The 19,835-nt window shown below is 38.0% G+C and overlaps 1 protein-coding gene across 1 annotated transcript; it reads right to left on the reverse strand.

Moving 5' to 3' along the window:
* Positions 1-406: 406 nt before the first annotated feature.
* Positions 407-18,954, reverse strand: ADRA1B (adrenoceptor alpha 1B). Its single transcript, XM_063349332.1, has 2 exons — positions 17,299-18,954; positions 407-2,962 (listed from the first exon to the last, which is right to left on the reverse strand). Exons 1-2 carry the CDS (start codon positions 18,269-18,271, stop codon positions 2,400-2,402), a joined length of 1,536 nt encoding a protein of 511 aa, XP_063205402.1. The 5' UTR covers positions 18,272-18,954; the 3' UTR covers positions 407-2,399.
* Positions 18,955-19,835: the final 881 nt, after the last annotated feature.

The following is a 19,835-nucleotide window of genomic DNA, read 5'->3' on the forward strand; positions in this document are numbered from 1 at the left end:
TCCTGATCAATTACAGTGTTTAGAGAAAGCTGTTTTTTCAATACTAAAGTGGCTGAAATTATCTTTTTATAGATTTCAAAAACGCAGTAAGGGAACTTTCCTTGCAGTTTTTGTAACATTACATGTAAAAATGTACAAAGATGATAAGTGCTCATAAGTCACTTCAGTATGGGATAAACTGATTTCATAGGTAATCAGAGAATTATGTCATTGTTTAAGGAGCTTAAATGATAATCAAAGATCACACAGCCTTTGTTAGGACTAGCAACTAATTAAAAGAATGATCAGTCTCTGAGAGATACATAGTTAAAGGCTTTAAAGTAATGGAATGCTATTTATTCTGAAACTTTGCAGTATCACTTAGAAGTTCTCAAAAATGGATAACATTACTTGGATTTACTTTACAAGTCGTGTGACGCAAAATTTAGCTTGAAGTGTGCTGTCAGGTGGTTAGATTAAACAAATTTATTTCCCATTAACAGTAATTTTGAAGAAGCTTTTCAAAACCAAAAAGGGTTTGACCAACTACTGTAGGTTCCCTCCAAAAATTATAACAATAAGTTAGAAGTATAGTTCTCTGTCATTTAGAGGCTCAAAGAAGATAGCTTCATACTAGTATGTCACAGCTAGATAGAATATTCTTTATGGCAACCTCAATATCTGAGCAACAAGAGTTTTTTTATCTGTTTTATAATACTTTTAAATTTTATAAGCGTTGTCCTTTTAAGAGGAAATTACAGCCTTCCCCATAATCAAATTGGAATTATTAAAATAGGAGATTGGCCATAATTTCAATCAGGATAAGACCTAAAATATACTTATGTGGTTCTTACTGTAACAAATGACCATGGGAAGATCTTGGAACATGACTTTCCTATGCTGGTCACTGAGCTGGGGAATATTTCATCTGACCACAAGCCACATCTATCCCTGTCAACTTAATGAGGGAATACACATTTAAGGAAACAAAAGGAAATGGCTCTCCCTTGGGACCTTGCATTGTTAAGTTAAGTTGTCCCTAAGTGTTTTTAGTACATCTGTTTAAGGTTCATTCTCTGTTTCAAACTTAAAAAAAATGTCACTTAAAATTCCTAATAAGGAAAATCCTGGTTGGAGGAAGGAGTAAATACCATTTTCACCAATTTGTATCACTTCATGTAAAAAAATCAGTCATTAGTTTCATGATTCACAATTAGTTGCAAGAGATGAAAATAACTTCCAAACATGATCTAAAATGTCCTAGAAGATATTCTCAGGAATTCTGTTACAGCACTGTATTTTATAGCTGAAAAATATTAATGACAATGAAATTTACACTACTCCATTGTTTTGACCCTTTCACTTCTTATCTATGTGGCAAAGTAAAAGCCTTGAAATATGCAATACTATTTTCAAAGTGTGCTGAAAGAACCAGAGGCTCAGTGTATTTGCCCTAAGGCTGGGGTTTGGGCTTCCAGCGGTCAATGCTCTTTTGTGCTGTGTCCACGACACTGTTTATGAGGTATTTTGGAGTGATTTATGAGTGTTGCTTTTAGAAATCATATCCTCTGGTAGCCTGTATGTTTACAGGACACTTACTAATGTGCTGAAATGTAGATGGTGAGTTCTCATCATTGCTGGTATTTTCAAACTTTCAAAAAAGAACATGGTGAAGGGTAGAGGAGTTACATATGTTGGTGGTAAGGGAATCATGGAAGGGAAGCAGCTGCAGAGAGACTGAAGAGCATTCTAGGAGTTACGTTGGCAAATTGAACTGCTATGCGTGGTTTTTTTTTTGAAGTGAAAATCATGATGAGGGAACTTGGCTGAATTCCAGTCCTATAGTAATAGGTGCAAGTGTTTAAATTGTTGCGAAATTACTTTAATCTTTGACATTGTTTTCCATTTTTAAAGTGCTAATGTACAGTGAAGTACAACAACAGTAAGGATTTACAGGCAAAATCAGTGGCAACTAGTACCCTGGAGAGGTACAAATAACACTGCACTGCTCTCGTCCACTCTCTGGCACCCATACATGCAGCTAGCACACAGGTATCACACACATTCATACATGTTTCCCCTGCCCACCCCCATATTTATACATTCTTTCTATATACATATGTGTTTGGCTGTTCCACAGCACTTCCACAACAGCTAAATAATTAGATGTGCACTTCCCTGGGTTTATGCAGCGCCTTCCCTGCATTCTGTTCTTGCTTTAGTAGCCTCTCTGGCAATTGACTGGTTAACCTACACTACTAAGTGTTAGCCCCTACACTTTGCTGCTCTTGTGATATGAAACTGCCTTACTGACTTCCTTCTAGGGCTATAGTGAGAAACTGTGCAAAGGTCCGTTTCTTCACCTGGGCTAAACATCAAACGGGTTAGTGTACAAAGAGAACAGACTGTTCAGAATCTGTTCATTCCAGAATCATGTTTACTCTACAGTCAGTTTTGCCATTCAGTGTGTCACAGATGGTCTCATGGTCCTCACTGCTGGAAGCTTGGCTGCCAGCAGGAATGTGTCCATTGCGCTCTGTTAAGAGATTGAAGGTAAAGAACTGGTATGGGTCCTTTTGTCTGCTGCCTTCCTGTAAGGGGCTCAGGAAAGAGTTGGAGTTTTTCCATTCTTGGAACGTGCACATCTCCATATGCGGGTGAGTGATTTTGCTCAGGTAGCCAGGGCTGGGAGATGCTGAAGATAATGTCCTCTGACTGCCACTTAGGAAACTCCCGCTGTCTTCCAGAGAGTCCTTCCTAGGATGTTCAAAAGAGCACCGATTCCAGTTTCTGTAGCTGTAGGCCCACCAGCCCAACTGCTTTCGACGGTGGCACTGACATTTTAGGATCTGTATAAAAGCCCTCTTGAACTCTTTGCTTGAGCAAGGGTAGATGATCGGATTCAAGCAGCTGTTAAAGTAGCCAAGCCAAAAAATCACCTTGAAGATCGTTTCAGGGGGCTTCAGAGCTGAAAACAGAGATCCTGTCCAAATGAAACAAGCAGAGACAATATCTGAGATAATTGGCTTGCTTGCCGTTAGGAAGCGTAAATGTCGCATCAGATAGCAGTTAGAATCTGCTTACTAAAAATCTTAAATGCATGTTGCTTTAATTTTTGGTCTTTTGGTAATAAAATGTTATTTTTATTATTTTTAAAGCTAATAAAGAAATGTTTTCCACTATCTGAAAGCTAAAGGATCACGTAACTAATGTAGTATTAAAAAATAAAAACTAGTCCTTTTGTTTATATGTACACATCTGTTGCACTAACATCTATTGATCCCAATGAAAGATCAAACCTCCATTGTCCAAGCTGCTGCACAATGCACACGGGGAATAAGGTTGTGCCTTTTTCAAAGAGCTTTTGAATACCATTTTTGCAGAAAAAGATCTAACTGTTCCCATGCTTTTCGGAAGGAGTGCGTCCAGACATACCTTATAACTTCTAATACATTCTCTGGCAGCTCCTGAACATCACCCTATTTATCTAGATTATTATGATAGTACAAACCTCTTGAAACCTGAAGTTAATTGTGGTACTTCCCATATCTCAGGTATTCATAAAAATGGTGTAACCCGAACAAAGAGGTTATTTTATGAATACTTCTTCTTCTGTTCACAATCAAATAATTTCCCTAAAGAGGCTGCCCAAATGAAAAACTCCTACTGAGAAATGCATTTAATGTACTTTTAGTATTAAAAACATGCAATTGATCAGCTAAATTTAGCAAATGGGGCTTTATAAAAGAACGTTTGACACTTTTAAAGCAAAACAGGCATTCAACAGTTATCCAGCTGGGAAAACACCTTTGTGTCTGGCTCAAGTAATCAAAGAGCGGGGATTCAGGAGAGAATTCTGTCTCAAGAACTGGAGTTAGATCTGAAGAGTGTTTCAAATGGAAGGTGACACTCAAGCCTGAATGTCACATCTCTGAGAAGAGCGACCTTTTACACTGGAGTGGTTTCAGATTCCCTGGGCTGTGAAAGCAGCTGAGTCAGTTATGACTGTCAGGATGCCTTAGTGGGGAGGGATATGATTCTAGGCATATTTCCCATCTCATAGCAATGTAGAGGCCATGGCTTGGGCCTCAAAACTATGCAAAAGCACTTCCTAGCTTCTTGGGTAAATAGCTCTTAAATGCCACAGCAGATACCGCTGTTTACCTAGTTGACAATGCTGGCCTAGTGCTGACTACAGGGGTCTGAGTCTCCTTAGCTCACAAGCAAGCCAAAGGGAGGTAAGTATGTGTCATTCCTTGCACATCCACTGCCCTCCTGAGTGTGTCAACTAATCCCTGAGCTGGCTCAGAAGAGGAATTAGGATGCTGAGATGGCATCACCTATCTGGAGAGACTCTTCTTCCCCCTCACTTGGGCAATAGGAGTCAGGAAAGATCCTGTGAATCCAGAATAATAGATTAATAGATTTTTTCCCTGGCAGTGCTTTAGGATGGTGCCAGCTAGCACTAGCTCTTCCTAGGGCCTCAGAGTTAAGCAACATGCTAGCCCTTAACATTAAAATGGAGGTTTTAAATTACAAGGTTCGTCGTATTTCTTTCATGACTCCTGGACTTTACTGACTTTTACTTCATGTGCAAAACTTTTGTGAGTTGAACCCATGTCCCTTATTGCTTTGTTGCTGCTAGTGATTTGCAGGGTTTGACCAACGCCTCTTCTGTCCATCTGATGGAGATCCTACATCTGTCCTGATTGATACTGCGGAAAGTACAGAGTACAACACGTCTAACATCAGAGAAACTATGCACTGTATTTGATAAACTTCCGACAGATAAATCAAATCAATGCAAGCACTTAAAACTGTGTCTTGTGAGTCTTACATACTCTTTGATGAAAGATTCAGCGACAATTCATGTGATTCTATGGAATAAGCCACTAAATAGGTGTTGAATTCTAACAAAGCTTTAGGAAAAGTTGATCTAAGTTTATAACTGCAGTCAAGATGAGGAAGATGTTCCAAAATCTCCCACATGCACAGTTGCAAACCTTTCCAGGATTCATTTGGTAAATAGTAATTGCTAATTTTCCCTTCAGTTTAGAGAAAGGAGAAGCTTTGTGACTTTACAAAAGAAGTACAAAGCAGGATTGTGTACAACAAAGAACTGTTTGGAGCTCATACTGACAAATTTCTGAAATTGATTTCTATAACTCCTGTAGAATGTAAATGATTTTTATCTCTCAAAGCCCAGTAAACCTTGTGAAGTGGCTAAAAAGCTCTCATTTATTCTTATGTGTGAACGTCGAAAGAGCAGTGGTGAATTTTTCCAGATCAGTTGGTTTGCCTTTCTCTCATTCTGTAACAATTGAAAATCTACACGACATAACCAGGTTTAAATATTTTTAGGCAGGTTAAATACGGACAGAGTAAATACCATGGTATAGTTTTCAATAAAATAAAAAAAATAAAGAAGTTTACTGAAAAATTTTGTGAAATTCCCTAAAGACAAATAAAGTGAGCTAAGCTATAGAGAAGAAACCTAGGAACCAAAGCAGATAAATGAGTTGTGCTGGTATAATCTATATCGCACATGAACCGACTAAACTACATACAGGAAAGACTAAGAGAGCAAGTAGGGAAAAGGTAAAAATCTGAGTGCTAAAAAATGGCTAATCTTTGCAAACTGCTTCAAGAAGTATGTGTTCCTTAAAGAAAAAAAGGTAATGAACTTATGCTTATCTTTCATGATAATCTATTTTTCAAATACCACTTGAAAAAAATGACAGAAGGCCATTTTCAGCAGCTGCAGCAAATATTTTCAAAGCTCTTTAATATTAAAGGGCAGTAACACAAAAGAGCAGAGAATTTCCTCATAGCAGCCCTGACTCATGGAGGCACCTTGTGTTCAGGCCTGATTCTAGAAAAATTACTAAGCCCCAATCATTCATTTAAAAGTCATCATGACCCTATCTGAGTCATTAACAGAAAATCTGGAAATAGATCAGTTTGGAAAGCTATGTGGCCCTGTGATTTAAAAATAAAGATCAGTAGTTAGCATGTAGTAGAAAATTTTTAAAACTAAGAAATTCAGGAATAAATGTCAAGGAGTTAATGATGAGAACACTGATCATGAAACACTACTTCATTCTCCACTTTTTCCTGGTTCTGCAAACAGCACAATGCTAATGTTGCTTGACTCTTAAATTATACACAAACTAGTGATTAAGTTTTCGCAATAAGACAAGGAAGTATTCTTTTCTGAACAAGGAATATTAATTTGATAAATAAGCGATTGATTTATAGACTGGTGTGTTAATTGCATGTATTTCAGACTGATGTATTAGAACTGGATAGAATTCTTCTGAATGCTTCTACCCTTCCTTTTATATATATATGTATGTACACACACACATACACACATGTATGTAACTGCTCTGAAGGGAGATGGATTTCATCGATGAATTTCTCTCTATGGTATAATTTGCTATTCCTAGGTTTTTTTCAAAAATCGTGTGGTAGATGATATTCCAAGAAGGCCCTAGCATTAAAAGAGGTCACTGCAGTCCCAGTGAGAATAAGTTCATATACAGAAGCGTGACTCATTTGCTCTCAGATAGCACTTCTCATCTGTCAATCATCCTGACTTCGTGCCATCCTCCTGATTTTACCACTGGGCAATCTGAGCTGGGGGAAGGTAAAAGCAATCAACTGAAGGTCATGTACTAAATTATTTTCACCAGTAAGAAAGTTTTTGTTTTACCACAAATAGAAGCATGAAACCTGGCATGACTCTTCTAACCACTAGAACTCACCATGGGTAGTACAGCGCATTCAAGTAGTGTGTTTGGTGGGTCCTGCTACCTTTGCCACCACCAAGAGAAGTCGAATTCAAGAATATTTTCTGAGATTAACAGAAACTGGTTGATGTATGTGATCAGATAAATTGCTGGCCCTGCAGAGGCTATATGTGCTGACTACATGATTGTAGTAAAACTCTACCTATGAAGGGAACCATGGCTAATGAAGGGATCCTCCACCACCCAAAGCTATAGATGCTCTGAAATGTAGTAGTTTTGTAATACAACTTTCATCCTGGTGAAGGAAAAAGGACTGAGGAGAGACATGGCAATTTGTCTTTAAATATGTACCTGCAAAGGAGAAGGAAATTAAATTGTTTTCCATGTCCAAAGTGTCAAATATATGAAGCACAGTGATTTGAATTGCAGCAAGACAAACTGAGATTATGGAATGGGAAATACTTTCTGTCTTCCAAGATAGGAAAATTCTGGAACATACTGCCTAAGAAGGGTGTAAAAAGTCCAACCCTGGAGACTCTTAAAAACAGAGTGGACACACATCTACTGATTTATGTATAGCTAATCCAGCCTTTGGTTTGGAGGATGCCATGAATGACCTTTTCAGATCCCTTCTAGTCCTACTTTCTCTGATTAACTCTGCAGAATATAATTGTGTTCATCCGGAAAACTTTACGGCTTAAGTTCTGGCACCCCAGCAGAGTTTTACATTTTCAGTACTGGAATCCCACTGACACTGTAGTCTTAGATCCCCTTGGTAAATATATCCATTATTTAGGTTGAGGATTAACTGTTAGAAAAATGGAATGTCTGAGACAGATACTTATTTGGGCACTTATTCTCTTCAGGGCTTTGGAAAGTTTCTGAGTTTTTGTGTTCAGTCCCTCCTTCCTCAGTGGGTGGAATCCCAGCCTGAGTTTTCTACAGAGAGAAGAAAAGCTGTTCTTTAGTATCCAGAAGGTAGTTTAGATGGATGTCACTATACATGCCACATACTTCTAAATATAGTTTAATTTGGTGACTGTTATGCAAAGCTTTTCACCATATAAAGACATGCAAAATATTTTGACTAGCTTGTATATTTTTAACATTATCCTTTTCCCTACCTTGTTCTTGGAATAACAACAGTGCCTTTTATTTAGTTGCACACATGCTTTACCTCATAATTAACCTGTCAGGGCAAACAACTGCAGGCTCTTTTGGTACCTTGATAAAATGATAAAGCTAAACCTATTAGACACACTCTCTAAACATCAGACTAATATTTCCTCTCTAATCTCCAGCTACTTTCCCACCACACTCTGATAAACAGATTAGATATTTCCCTGTCCTGGTTTAGATTGCTTTTCAAAATGGCTGGAAAATTTTGTGTATGATTATCTCCTCAGTGATTTATTTATGATGGGGGTAGCCAGAGTGACTTCCCTACTCAAACTGATCTCTCTCCTGATGCTTCATGTTTAACAGCTTCACTCTAAGTGAGTGTATGTTTTCTATTTACAGTTTTACCTCTGATTGCACCATTGACACCAATGAAGTTTTTGCAAAGTCTGTGTCCAGCACAAATGGAGAACAGGAAATATTTCAAAAACTCAATCAGCTTGATAGATTTTGGTTGTTAGCTGGTTAAACCATTAGTTTAACCAGCTGTGCTCACCAGACTTGATAGAGCTATTCAACTTGGAAATACACTGAGCAACAGCAAATATCATAAAAAGGAATTAAGAAGTATTTTATTTAGTAAAAGCTAATTTCTTTTAGGGTCTGTCTGGATCTTTATAATGAATGCTTTATTACACAGAAAGTAAGTAAAGCACCCTCAATGAAATTAGGGAACATTGTGGAAAACAATTTGCCATATTAATTGTCTTCACATATTCTGCAGAATATCTGGCCAGAACATCACTGAGACATTAAAATTCAGAGTCCACTGGAGTCAGTGGGAGTCTTTGAAAGCCTGTGTAAAAGTTCATGAGGACTTCAGTGGACTTTGGAAGAGTCCTTAAAATAGCAGGGTGAACAGCAGGAAAATTTTCTGGACTGGCTTAATCCCAATACTCTTAATTAAGGAAAACCGTGCACTGAAGCAGGTTTTGATGTAGCCCTCTGCAGAGGAGAAACACAAACACACACACTCTCTCTCTCTCTCCCTCTGTCATTCCTGCTGCAGCTGTAACTGCTGGTAGCTGCCAATGGCTGAGTTACTGCTGCTTCTTAATGAACAGGGAAAGCTCAAGTGCTACATGTGGGTAGGTAGTAAAATTCTCCCTGTAAAAGTAATAAGCTGCCTCTGACCAGAGTTGTTACGAATATGATTTTAAAGAATGGGGAAAGGATGCGTTTGCCTTTCATTTAAGCTTTCTGTGGTCCTTTTTACCACATGCTTAGCCAAGTCAGCATGCCAAGGTTTTAAAGCTAATTGGATTTCTAAAGCTCCTGATTTCTTTCCTTCCAGCATTCATTGTTTGTTTACATTCCCCTGGACTTATTTAATATAGGAAAAAAACCCACAGTTTACAAACAGTAGAGGATGAAATAGGGAGTATGGTTATAAAATTAAGAGTTGATCAAGCCGTGAGGGACTGCGGGCCTTCTGGAGAAGAGGGTTAGGATAACAGTGAAAAAAGATCTTGAGAAATAGGAAAAGCATCCAAAATCAACAGAATAAAATTCAATAAAGAAAATGAAAGGAAAGATGGTTAAATTACAACTTCTACAAACAAGTAATGATGGCTAGCATTTAGTTGTGGTTTTTGAGCATGTTGGTGTCTCTGTAGGATGCCTTGGGCTGCATATCCCAGCAGTGCCTGGGCTGCCATGCTGGGGGACACCGTGGGAATCCACAGTAACCCCGCAGTCACCAACATGGTGCAGAGCTGCGCTTCTGTGTTTGTTGGTAACTTGTGTGTGTGTTAGGGGAGAGCACTTTGCTGTTGAGGAAGGAGAAATACCAAATTAGGAATAACTGACTAGATAATGATATTGCAGAAGATAATGTGAGAGAAATACAAATACAAATATGATGCAATTGCAAGTACAGCAGTTCTCATTCTTCATTGTATTAATAGGTATGTTACATATATGTCCAAGGATCTAGGCCAGCTATTAAGAAAAGTCCTGAACAGACTACCTATAGCAGTTGCGGGATTCTCTTTGCCGGAGCCTTCTGTCCCTACAGTGAGCAAACGCTTGTGAGGGGTGATGAAGTTTTGATGAAGGGGTGATGAAGGGTTGGATCATTCAACCAGTCCTCAGCCCCTGAGTCTTTCATTTCCCTGTTTTCCAGTTGAGGCAAGGAAGTCACACAGAGAAATCTCCCCTAACTGTCCTAATAGGGAAAAAGTGGTTTATACTCATTCCTCCACCCCATCCAAAAAGGGATGTCTGTTAATAAACGTCTGCAAACCAATACATTATTGATATTAACTAAGCTCAGTAACTCCTACCAATCTAAGGCCTGATCCTGTGTAGACAAGTTCTTAAGCAGGCAAATGAAAGTAGCAGACATACACAAATGCAGAATCTGACCATAAAGATCCCTTATGTATATGTTCATGAGTAAGAGCGAAACCCAAGAAAAACATTTTCCTTACTGTCTCATAGTCGGAGAAAGGTTATTGTTTCTGGGTTTTTTATCCTAATTAAAATTCTCAATTTCTTATCATCCACACTGTCTGTCTCTGATAAAGGGTGCCTCATATTTCAGATCAACAAATCACTTCTGTGAGACCTGCATCAACTTCATTCACAATGGCTCAAATTTGAGAGCCTTTTAAAGACTCAAAAAATATAGATTTATCTAGAATGGCCAAAATAAAACCAGGACTTTACCTCCTTTGAAGCTTTGCTGATGGAAATTGTAGTACAGATAGGGATCAGCTCTTTTCACTAAAACCCAGACTTGCTACGCTTCTTATATTATAAGCGATTGCAAAGCAGAGTTGGTACATTTACATTTTTAAAGGGAGAGCGCCTACATATTTAACCGGAGAGCTACTAACATTGGTATTTGTGGCATGGTAAAATTGTCTCTGATTGACAGGCAGAAGTTAAGAGATAATCCATGATTTCCAGAGATTCTACTCTGGTCTGCAGTCCGTGACTGTCCTTCCTACGGCGTTATGCAAAAGATAGTGTTGATGCTTAAAGCACTGAGAGATGAAAATTATTTTTAAAAACTTATGGTACAACAGACCATTTGCAAGTTGGTGTTTAGAAGAGCAATAGAAAAGACACATAGGAGCTTTATTTGCCCAGCCCAGAAAGAAAAAGAAAGGGGAAAGCTGTAGTTTAAAAAAGAACAATAAAAAAAAGAAACAGGATTTCAGTTTTTCATGCCTCACCCACAGTTGTCATATTAGCAAAATTCTGAGTATATCTTAAATAACAAAATATGGAGAGACAAGAGATGGAAGATATATGAGATATGGAAAAATTCCATCAAGCACTTACATTTTTGACACAAATCCCACATATCCTTGTATATACTAGTCTACCACCTCTCAGTCCAGAATAGCTGTGATGACTTACATCATGGAGAGAATTCACTTGTGTTTAAATTGTGTTGCCCTCACATAAATATGATAAAATCAAGATCAATTTTAGTAAGAATCTTGTTTGGTAGTCTAAAACTGACAGTAGATAGGGACAGAAACATGATATTATTGTTACTATTATTTGTTCAAAAGAGATACAGACGTTTGCGGTTTTCTAACTAAAAAGAATATGGTCCAAGTTTATGCTTGTTTTGCAAAGGATTAGCTGATTAAGGGAGCACAGAAAAGACATTTCATTTATTATACTTAAATATCTTCAATTACTGCACATGCTTTGATGTCTTTTTCTCCCCTTCTTGCTTCTGACATAAGTAAGGCAATCTGTCTTGGACATTGTAAGTAAATAATAGGACTCTAGCATGGAATTGAATAACACATCTACAAAGTTATTGTATGAACTTGTATTATATTTTTTCTCTTTTATTACTTAGAGTCTGATGGTTATTGCTTTGCAGTTTCTAGGTATCACTTGAAAGCCCATCAAAGTAGCTCAAAATTTTGCAAAGAGGAGGACTTTAGTGTAAACATACTAAAAACCTCATCACTTTTTGTTCATATCTGTATTTCACAGATAGATATACTAAAGAACATGCAGCTGAGATCCTGAGGTGTGGCCTCAATGCTTTAGGACTGTACGATCTATAACTTTACTTAGTGCTTCCATCATGACTGCCAACCTGAGCAATATCACATGTGTTTGCACCTGCCATTGGCATAAGGACCTTGTGTCCCCTGTCTCGCTGGATGCTGGATGCTGAAAGCAGTGTTTCCTCTGAAATTATTGCTTTTTTCCTATTTTTGATTTCAATAGTTTTGAGGTTTTCTGTTGCTGCCCAGTGGCTCAGTCCTGAATTATTTTTTTCTTGGAGCTTTCTGATCACCCAGCATAGGAGTTGCTGCCATCCCTGAGGCTGAATAGTTAACATGAGTTGATTTCTTTGTATTTTCTCTGTATTGCTTTACATATTTGTTTTTGTAAGACTGTACACTTTAAGATTTCCCTTTGTTCCTCCAACCTACAAATCAAAAACCTACATAGGAAGTACCCCAGAATTTGTGAAGTTTCATCTGCTTTGATAACAAAAAACTTTGTTCTAAAAAATATATGTCTGTAAATAAGTGATAATTTGCATTCTTTGCAAACCAAAAGGCTTAAACCAGGGCTTAAGGAAGGATATTTTAGTAGTAAAATGAATCATCTTGAAATAATGTAGTCCTCCACGTCTGGCAAAACATGCTGTACTGGTGAAGAAATGCCGTTATGATGTTTAGTTTTACAGGAATTGGCTAGAAAATAGGAGGAGCAGGTTCCTGCTATCACCTGTACAATTGAACATTGTACCAAAGATTGACCTGCAAGTGGGCAGAGGGTCAGATTGCCACATATATCATTACTTAGTCCAAATTCTGTATAACTATTAACTTGAGGGCATCAAATCTAGACAGCTAGGCTAGTTAGAGAGGGGAAGAGTGAGCAAGACACAAATGAGATGAAAGACAAACCAGGCCTAAAGCCTTGCAGAAAGCAGAACCCAGTAGCATTGACAGCACTGGACCTAATGCCTTGAAGTGTTTCCCATGGGAAACTAAGTGGCTTAATTTGGTATTCTTGGTGCAGAGATGCAGAGGTTGGCCTGATGTAACATAAATCTACATACTGTACTTGAATAACATTTTATTTTAAGAATAATTTTGTATTGGCTGACCTGTAGCATGCAGAATATTTTTATGGTTTTTTTTTAAATTATTTTATAGAGAGGTTTCAAAAGCTTAATATATAAGGATAGTCAAAATAGTTGTATCTTCATTATGAGGCACTTGGGACCTTATCCTGCTGCCAGTTAAGTTAGAAGAATTTCGTTTCTGACTGCAGTGGATAAGATCACAGGTTTTGTGGGAGCAGGGAGAGTTAGGCTCAGAACTGGGAAGTCAATAATGCTCTGCTGATATCTACTGGAGTTAAGCAATAGGCTGGAGAAGTTAATATGCTTTGGTTAAAGTACTGGAGGTGGTGAGTTTTCCCTTTGGAGGGGGTGTGTGTGTCTGGGAGAAAATTGGCAAGCCACTCTGATACCTTAATTAACAGGAACGAGGCAAAACTTTTACGTAGTAGGCAGAGGGAAACATATGATCCTTCATTTTGGATTAATTTTTTTAATCAGAGCATTGGCATAAAATTGTTTAAATCCTTTGTTTAAAGGAGTGAATTTTAATGAGTGTTACCTTATTTCTAGTCTTTAGATAAAAATCATCTATTTTACTCAGCACTTTTCAGCAATGCATATTTAATATAGTCCTGATGCCTAAGAAAGGTTTTGTATGAGGGGGAAGAAAAGAAACATTTATTTTAAAGAAGAAAGATACTTACTTTTCAAAGCTGAGTCACTGAATTTATGGCACAAGAAGTTGTCTCAAAAAACAAATATGTCTTCATTTTGTTTTTTATGTTATACCACAAATAATATTCAGTGGCAAGACAACTGTTTACAAAGCCATGAAGCATTTATGAATGTCCGCAAAAAGGATATTCTATAGCTCTATTGCTATCTGGAAAGAATATCTAGTAGCTACTGGAATAAAAACAAATTTCTCACATGATTCTCTTTGATACCAGTTTTGCTGCATCATCAGGTGCTTAATACTAACGGCAGCATGGTTTAATCCTACAAAAAGAGATTGTGGGTCATTCTTTGCACTGAACATTTCATGATGCTCAGTACATCATAGTGTCAGTGTTGTAATTCCTCTCCGTAGCTCTATACAGAGCTCTGTCAGAGAGTTTTCCTTGCAACACCTTTTGATTCTTGCTTGAAAAACACCCTGTAAGTGTTAATACTATTTCTTTTCCTTTGTCATGGAATATTTATTTAAGCAATATCCCTGCTTTCAGCAACGCATTAGTTCCCAGTATATGTCTGACACCTGATGGAATAGTCCTTTGTCAGGAATATAAAAATGGGTAGCTGCAGAATATATTGGAATGCCAGAGTGGAAGAATTATAATTTTGGCTGAGAAACTAGTAGAAGAGCTGAGAACACTTTTAATATGAAGGAAACTCATCTACATATAAGCAGATTTGTTAAGATGTGGTTTTGGGCTGTTGCATAAATAACGTTTACCGACTTGTCAAATGTTTTGTGGTTGGATCCTCAGAGATTCAGAGCTGCTCTGCTAACGCCATTCTGCAGAGTCATGGCATTACTGATTGAACACAGAGCAAAAAAAAATAAATTGTAAAGATGTGGATGTGAGGGTATGATTTGGGTTAAGGGTGCAAATACGAGGTGTGAAAAATACAGGCTAAGTAAGAAGCCTGTCATTCCAGTATAGTGAAGGTAAATATCTAGTCTGGACTAAGTAGCCGAAAAGGTATGATAGTCTGCAGTCCTGCACTGGTGAGCGAGTGGGTTGTGACTAAGCAGCCCAGGGCACCTATGGATAGTTTTGTAAATCATCAGTACCTTTTGGATTTTACAGTTTGCCTATCACTGAAGTTGATTCATACCACTGTGTGCTTTTTGTAAGGGTTCATAATAGCATTTCATTTAATTTTCTGACTTCAAGACACAAAGCAAAAGATTTCTGGTATAAAGAATGCAGCACACAGCAAGCTCCTTAAGGAGTCTTTCTTCACTGCTCTACTCTCTTCTCCAGTTAAGAATGGCTGCATTATGCCCGTCAGGAAAAGGTCTTTTCCCCACCTGTTGTAGTGAGCAATGTTTTTAGTTATGCCTAGCATCATTAATTAACTTTGCACTGATACACAGAGATGAAAAGCACAAGTTTCTGGAGTGTGCTGGATAAATTAAAAAAAAGAGATCAGAGAAACGGAACAAAACCAGCCCAATTCCTAGTCAGCAAAACAAAGGGAAAGTAACTACTATTTAAATGCATTTGGATACTATATTGGTTACCATGTATTCCTTTTTTTCCCCCCTTCCTTAGACTGAAGGCTGTCAGTTAAGTCCTGGGCCCCAGAAAGGATTTCTAGAGGACAGGAGAGCCAGCAGTCTATACTGCAATGCCAAGATGCTGATTTTTTCACTCTTACAACTGACACAATAGCAACGGTTTCTGAACCTCAGCTCTGTGGGGCACCAAGTGCTCACAGCGCTGAAGTATGTTGCGGGTTACAGGCACTCAGTCTGTGTTGGGTCAGAGCCCACAGAAGTGGGTTTAGTCCTTCAGCCCACCCAGCACCTCTGCCAGCACACAGCGTGCTGTGGTGGAGGCTCTCAGCCTGTCACCTCACTGATGCCTTGGACAGAATTCATATGAGAGACAAAATCATGACAAACAATAAATTCTCCACTCAGGTGTTTAAACCTCCCAGGAAAGACCAGGGGTTTTGAAATAACTTCTCAAAGGGAAAACTGACACTCTTTCAAAAAACTTGTTTCTTACATTGCTTCTGCCCAGTGACCACAATGTTTTTAACAGATTGGTCTGCATCTGTGTTCGTTGAACAGTGTCAGTAGCTGTACTGGCTTCTGCTAGCTAAGGATAAACTCTACTGCATTCACATTTGCTTTTTTTCTCCAAAGTTCCTTCAATAATTCAAAATCGAGGAGAGAATCTACTTTATCAGGGTATCGTGACCTACTAGCTACATATCTAGTACTACTACTGGTACCGTACGGTGAAAATCTATTTCTATCCACAGCTATATATTTTTGCAGTAGTTGGAAACTGGCTCTATGTTATAAACTTTCTTTAAGAGCCAGCACAAGGACTTAAATTTCAGTAGCCAAAGAGAACTTAGCTCACAAATTTCCTTCTGTTTGGAATTTTGCACATCCTTAACATTAGCTTTATGCAGATACTGAATCGTAAAAATTTTTAAGTTTGTGATACAATAAGCTAGAGATTATAAAATTGCCTTGCAATAGCTTAAGTAATTGTCTTGCAGTAAAGATTCTAGTCTAAATGATATTACACATTCACTGAAATTGCAATTTTATAACATTTCACTAAGACTAAGTTGCTGAACTCAGTCTAGTTTTCTACAAGTCTCTCAAAATATTCGCTTACCACTCAATTAGAAATGTTTTGTTAGGGTAACTAAGTAAACATGAATACAGAACATTAATAAAGGCTTTTTTTCCCTTTTCTTTTTCCAACTCTTTCCATATTTAGGCTGCCAGATTGTCTGTGTCTCAGAGAATTTGGACAGATATTTTTGAGAGCTTAGTAATTCAATGTCTTGAGATATTCCACTTCAGAGTTAGTGCTAGTATTAAAGACAATACAAGCAAATTTCACAAGGACTTGGGAACACAGAGCAAATCAAAAAAGCAAACAAAGAGCTACATCAAATACTTCAATAATATTTTAAAATTGCAAGTGAACAAAGTACCAAAAGCTTACACGGCAAACTCCAGAAATGCCTGAAGAGACCTATTGAAATCAATGAGAACCTTTCTGTGGGGATCAGAGATCTCCATGTGTTTGCTTTTGGGATTTGATCAGTGATGTTTGAATTAAAAACTGGAACTTTTTCAGCTTTCCAAAGCTCAGGGGAGTTTTGCACCTTATCATTAGATCAGGTTCATTTCCATTTAAGATCGCTAATAATGCCAGAAGACCTATTGTATTATAGTCTGAACATTTAACAGTAAACTAAAAGAAGAACATTTCAGTGCTGAAATTCTTTTTGTGTTTGTATCTAGGATTTTTGTTAAAGCATCCTATAAAAATGTTTCTGAAATATAATTCAATTCAAACAAAGACCATAAAGGGGGATTTAATATATAAACTCTGAAGATTTTGTCTGAGGACTACCTGATGAGTAGACTTTCTGCAGGCTGCACACTTTGAAAAAGTCAAGATCAGAAGTAAACTACTTTCACTTCCCTTCCTTTCATCCATTCACTGCATTTCTCAAAATGATATCTACTTATCATTAATCTGATTTTTTTCTATGATATTTTTATAGTAAACAACTGACCCTCTTCATCCCCTTCCCATGGCAATCCCTCAGTTACCAACTTACCTAATGGCAGGACAATGAAGAAAGGTAGCCAGCACAAGATAAACATGCCAACCACAATTCCCAACGTCTTGGCCGCCTTCTTTTCTCTAGAGAATTTAAAAAGTTTGAAAGCTAAGGAGTTCCTGGGATTGTGACCCTTGGATTTGGTACTGTTTAATGTGTCCTCATGAATGTTCCTGTAATGAATCCGTAAAGTCAGCTCCTTGGAGTTGGACATTTCTTTCATAACCCCAGCTTCCAGGTTTTTAGTAGTCCTTTTTGCCACTATGTAGACCCGACAGTACATGACAAGGATGACGATTAAAGGAATGTAAAATGACCCCAAGGAAGAAAACAAAGCATAGAATGGTTCTTCAGTGATACGGCACTCTTTGTCGTCCTTGGGTGCTGGTTCTTTCCAGCCCAAAAGAGGGCCAATAGAAATCACCATGGAAAGGACCCAGACACCTAGGAGAGCTAAAATTGCCCTTCTTCTTGTTACCAAAGTTGGATACTGGAGAGAATAACGTACCCCTATATATCTATCTATAGAAATTGCACATAGACTTAAAATAGAAGCTGTACAGCATAGCACATCAACTGCTGCCCAGATATCGCAAAATATCCTCCCCAAAACCCAGTAGCCAAGGATTTCCAGTGTAGCAGAGAATGGAAGGACAGTAAAACTCAGCAACAAATCTGCTATTGCAAGGTTAATTATGAAATAGTTTGTAGGGATTCTTAAATGTCTATTGCAAGCAACAGAGAGAATTACCAAGATATTACCTATAATAGCAAAGAGTATAAAGGCACCTAGGATAAGCCCCACAATTATTGCCCTACTGATATCCAAGGCAGGTGAATCCAGATTGCTTGCTGTCTCATTGGAGTTGTTTGCAGAAAGATTGCCATTATTTAGTGCAGACACTTTCAAATATCCAGGTATTGATGAATTGGATTTATCGCCAAGGTAGGTATTCATCTTAAAAATCATCCTCCATAGCAAGTTACGGTTGGATCCCTTGCACAACACGCAGATGGTTTGAGTTCAGTTGAAAGTTATCTCTCTACCCAAGAAGTTGTTGCAAAGCCCCGGCCAGTTTTAGATTGAGAACTCATCTCCCCAGCAAGCTGTCAGCTATGAGCATGTAAAACTTGCACAGCGTGAAGTCCTCTGAAGCCTGTCAGAAATAATTGGCTCTTCAAACTTGCTTAATTTCTCATACGAACTCGTTTAAACAGAAATTATCAGGCAGAAGTCTTGGCTGGAGCTCGAAAGTAGCTGTTTCCATCATGACGTCCCTGGAATAAAAGACAGGTTTAATGATTTCCCTTGTGCATTTGTAGTTCTGTTGGAAGGATGCCCCTGTCTTGCTGCTCTGACATGCGTCTCCACGAAGGGTTTGTCAGCATTTAGGCAGCTCTGCATGAACTGGCTGGCTGTGCTCACACTGCCTGTGCTAGTGACATCACCGCGCCCGGCCCCGTCACAGCGCTAGAGGGCAATGCAGTTCAAGTTAAAACTTCCATATCAAAGTGTGAAAGCTAAACAAATGGAATATATCAATCTTAATTAAAGCATTTGCCACATAAATCTGGATTGGAAACCTTTAAAAAACCAGCTTCATTATCTGAGAAAAATATACTCAGTGGGATGTGGTGAAAAAAGCAATTTCAGTACAAAATGATCTAGCGCCCTTTGCCTTTCACTCAACAAGAAAATGTATTTGAGTTTATTTTGTAATCAAAGTGAATCACATGCCGTTTTAGAGAACCAATCATCTCCCACCTTCTAAGGACAAATAGGTAGGTTCCAAAAACCCCGTAATCCGTAGATTCAGTATTTAATGATGGCATAAAAACATACACGGAGTAGTTTGTTTGTAATTGTAAACTTTCTGTTAATAAAGAAAAAGTAACAGATTATAAAAATTAAAATCACTATTAAGATCTTTATGTTTGTTCTGTACTCCTGTGTACCAGGCATGTCTGTGGCTTCATTTCCTCTCTTCTACCTAGATACCTTTGCTAAGCATAGATGCATTGTGAATCCCAGCCTTGAACAGAACTGAGCACCCTTACCCACAGCCAAAGCGAAGGCAGTGAAAAGTATTTAGTAGTCTTTTCAAGGCACTCTATGCTGAAGTATCTTCCTGTATCTTTGCTAAGGTCTGTGAGATCACTGAGACTGTTGTTAACTCATTGTAGCTCTGGGAAGACCTACAGTATCCCGATTTATTTTTTATTTAATAGGTTTTAATGTTAAAAACAGTGGTTTCTTGGTTTCTTCATTTTCTGTAGCTTTGGGTCACCAGGTGGGGAGAAATCTCAGATCTTTATAGCTCGGTGCCATTAAAAACAAAAGGTGAAAGATTAGCTGAACATATAACTGCCAAAATACTGTTCTCAACTTTCTGTCATCAGATTATGTCCTACAGCTGTTGTCTGCAGTACTCTGGGTTACTGTATATTGATTTTCCTGTTACAAAATGTACTGTGTTTAAAATAAAAGGTTCATTTTTAATAAGGCAGCTATGGCTGAAAGTTGCAGCTGAGTG

This window comes from Chroicocephalus ridibundus, chromosome 11 (assembly GCF_963924245.1).
Source record: "Chroicocephalus ridibundus chromosome 11, bChrRid1.1, whole genome shotgun sequence".
Classification (NCBI taxonomy): domain Eukaryota; kingdom Metazoa; phylum Chordata; class Aves; order Charadriiformes; family Laridae; genus Chroicocephalus; species Chroicocephalus ridibundus.

Coding starts and splice junctions, on each gene's coding strand:
- ADRA1B (XM_063349332.1), bottom strand. CDS start 18,271: ATGATTTTTAAGATGAATACCTACCTTGGCGATAAATCCAATTCATCA. Junction 2,963..17,298: donor CTTCATTGTCCTGCCATTAG/GTAAGTTGGTAA, acceptor TCATTTGGACAG/GATCTCTGTTTTCAGCTCTG.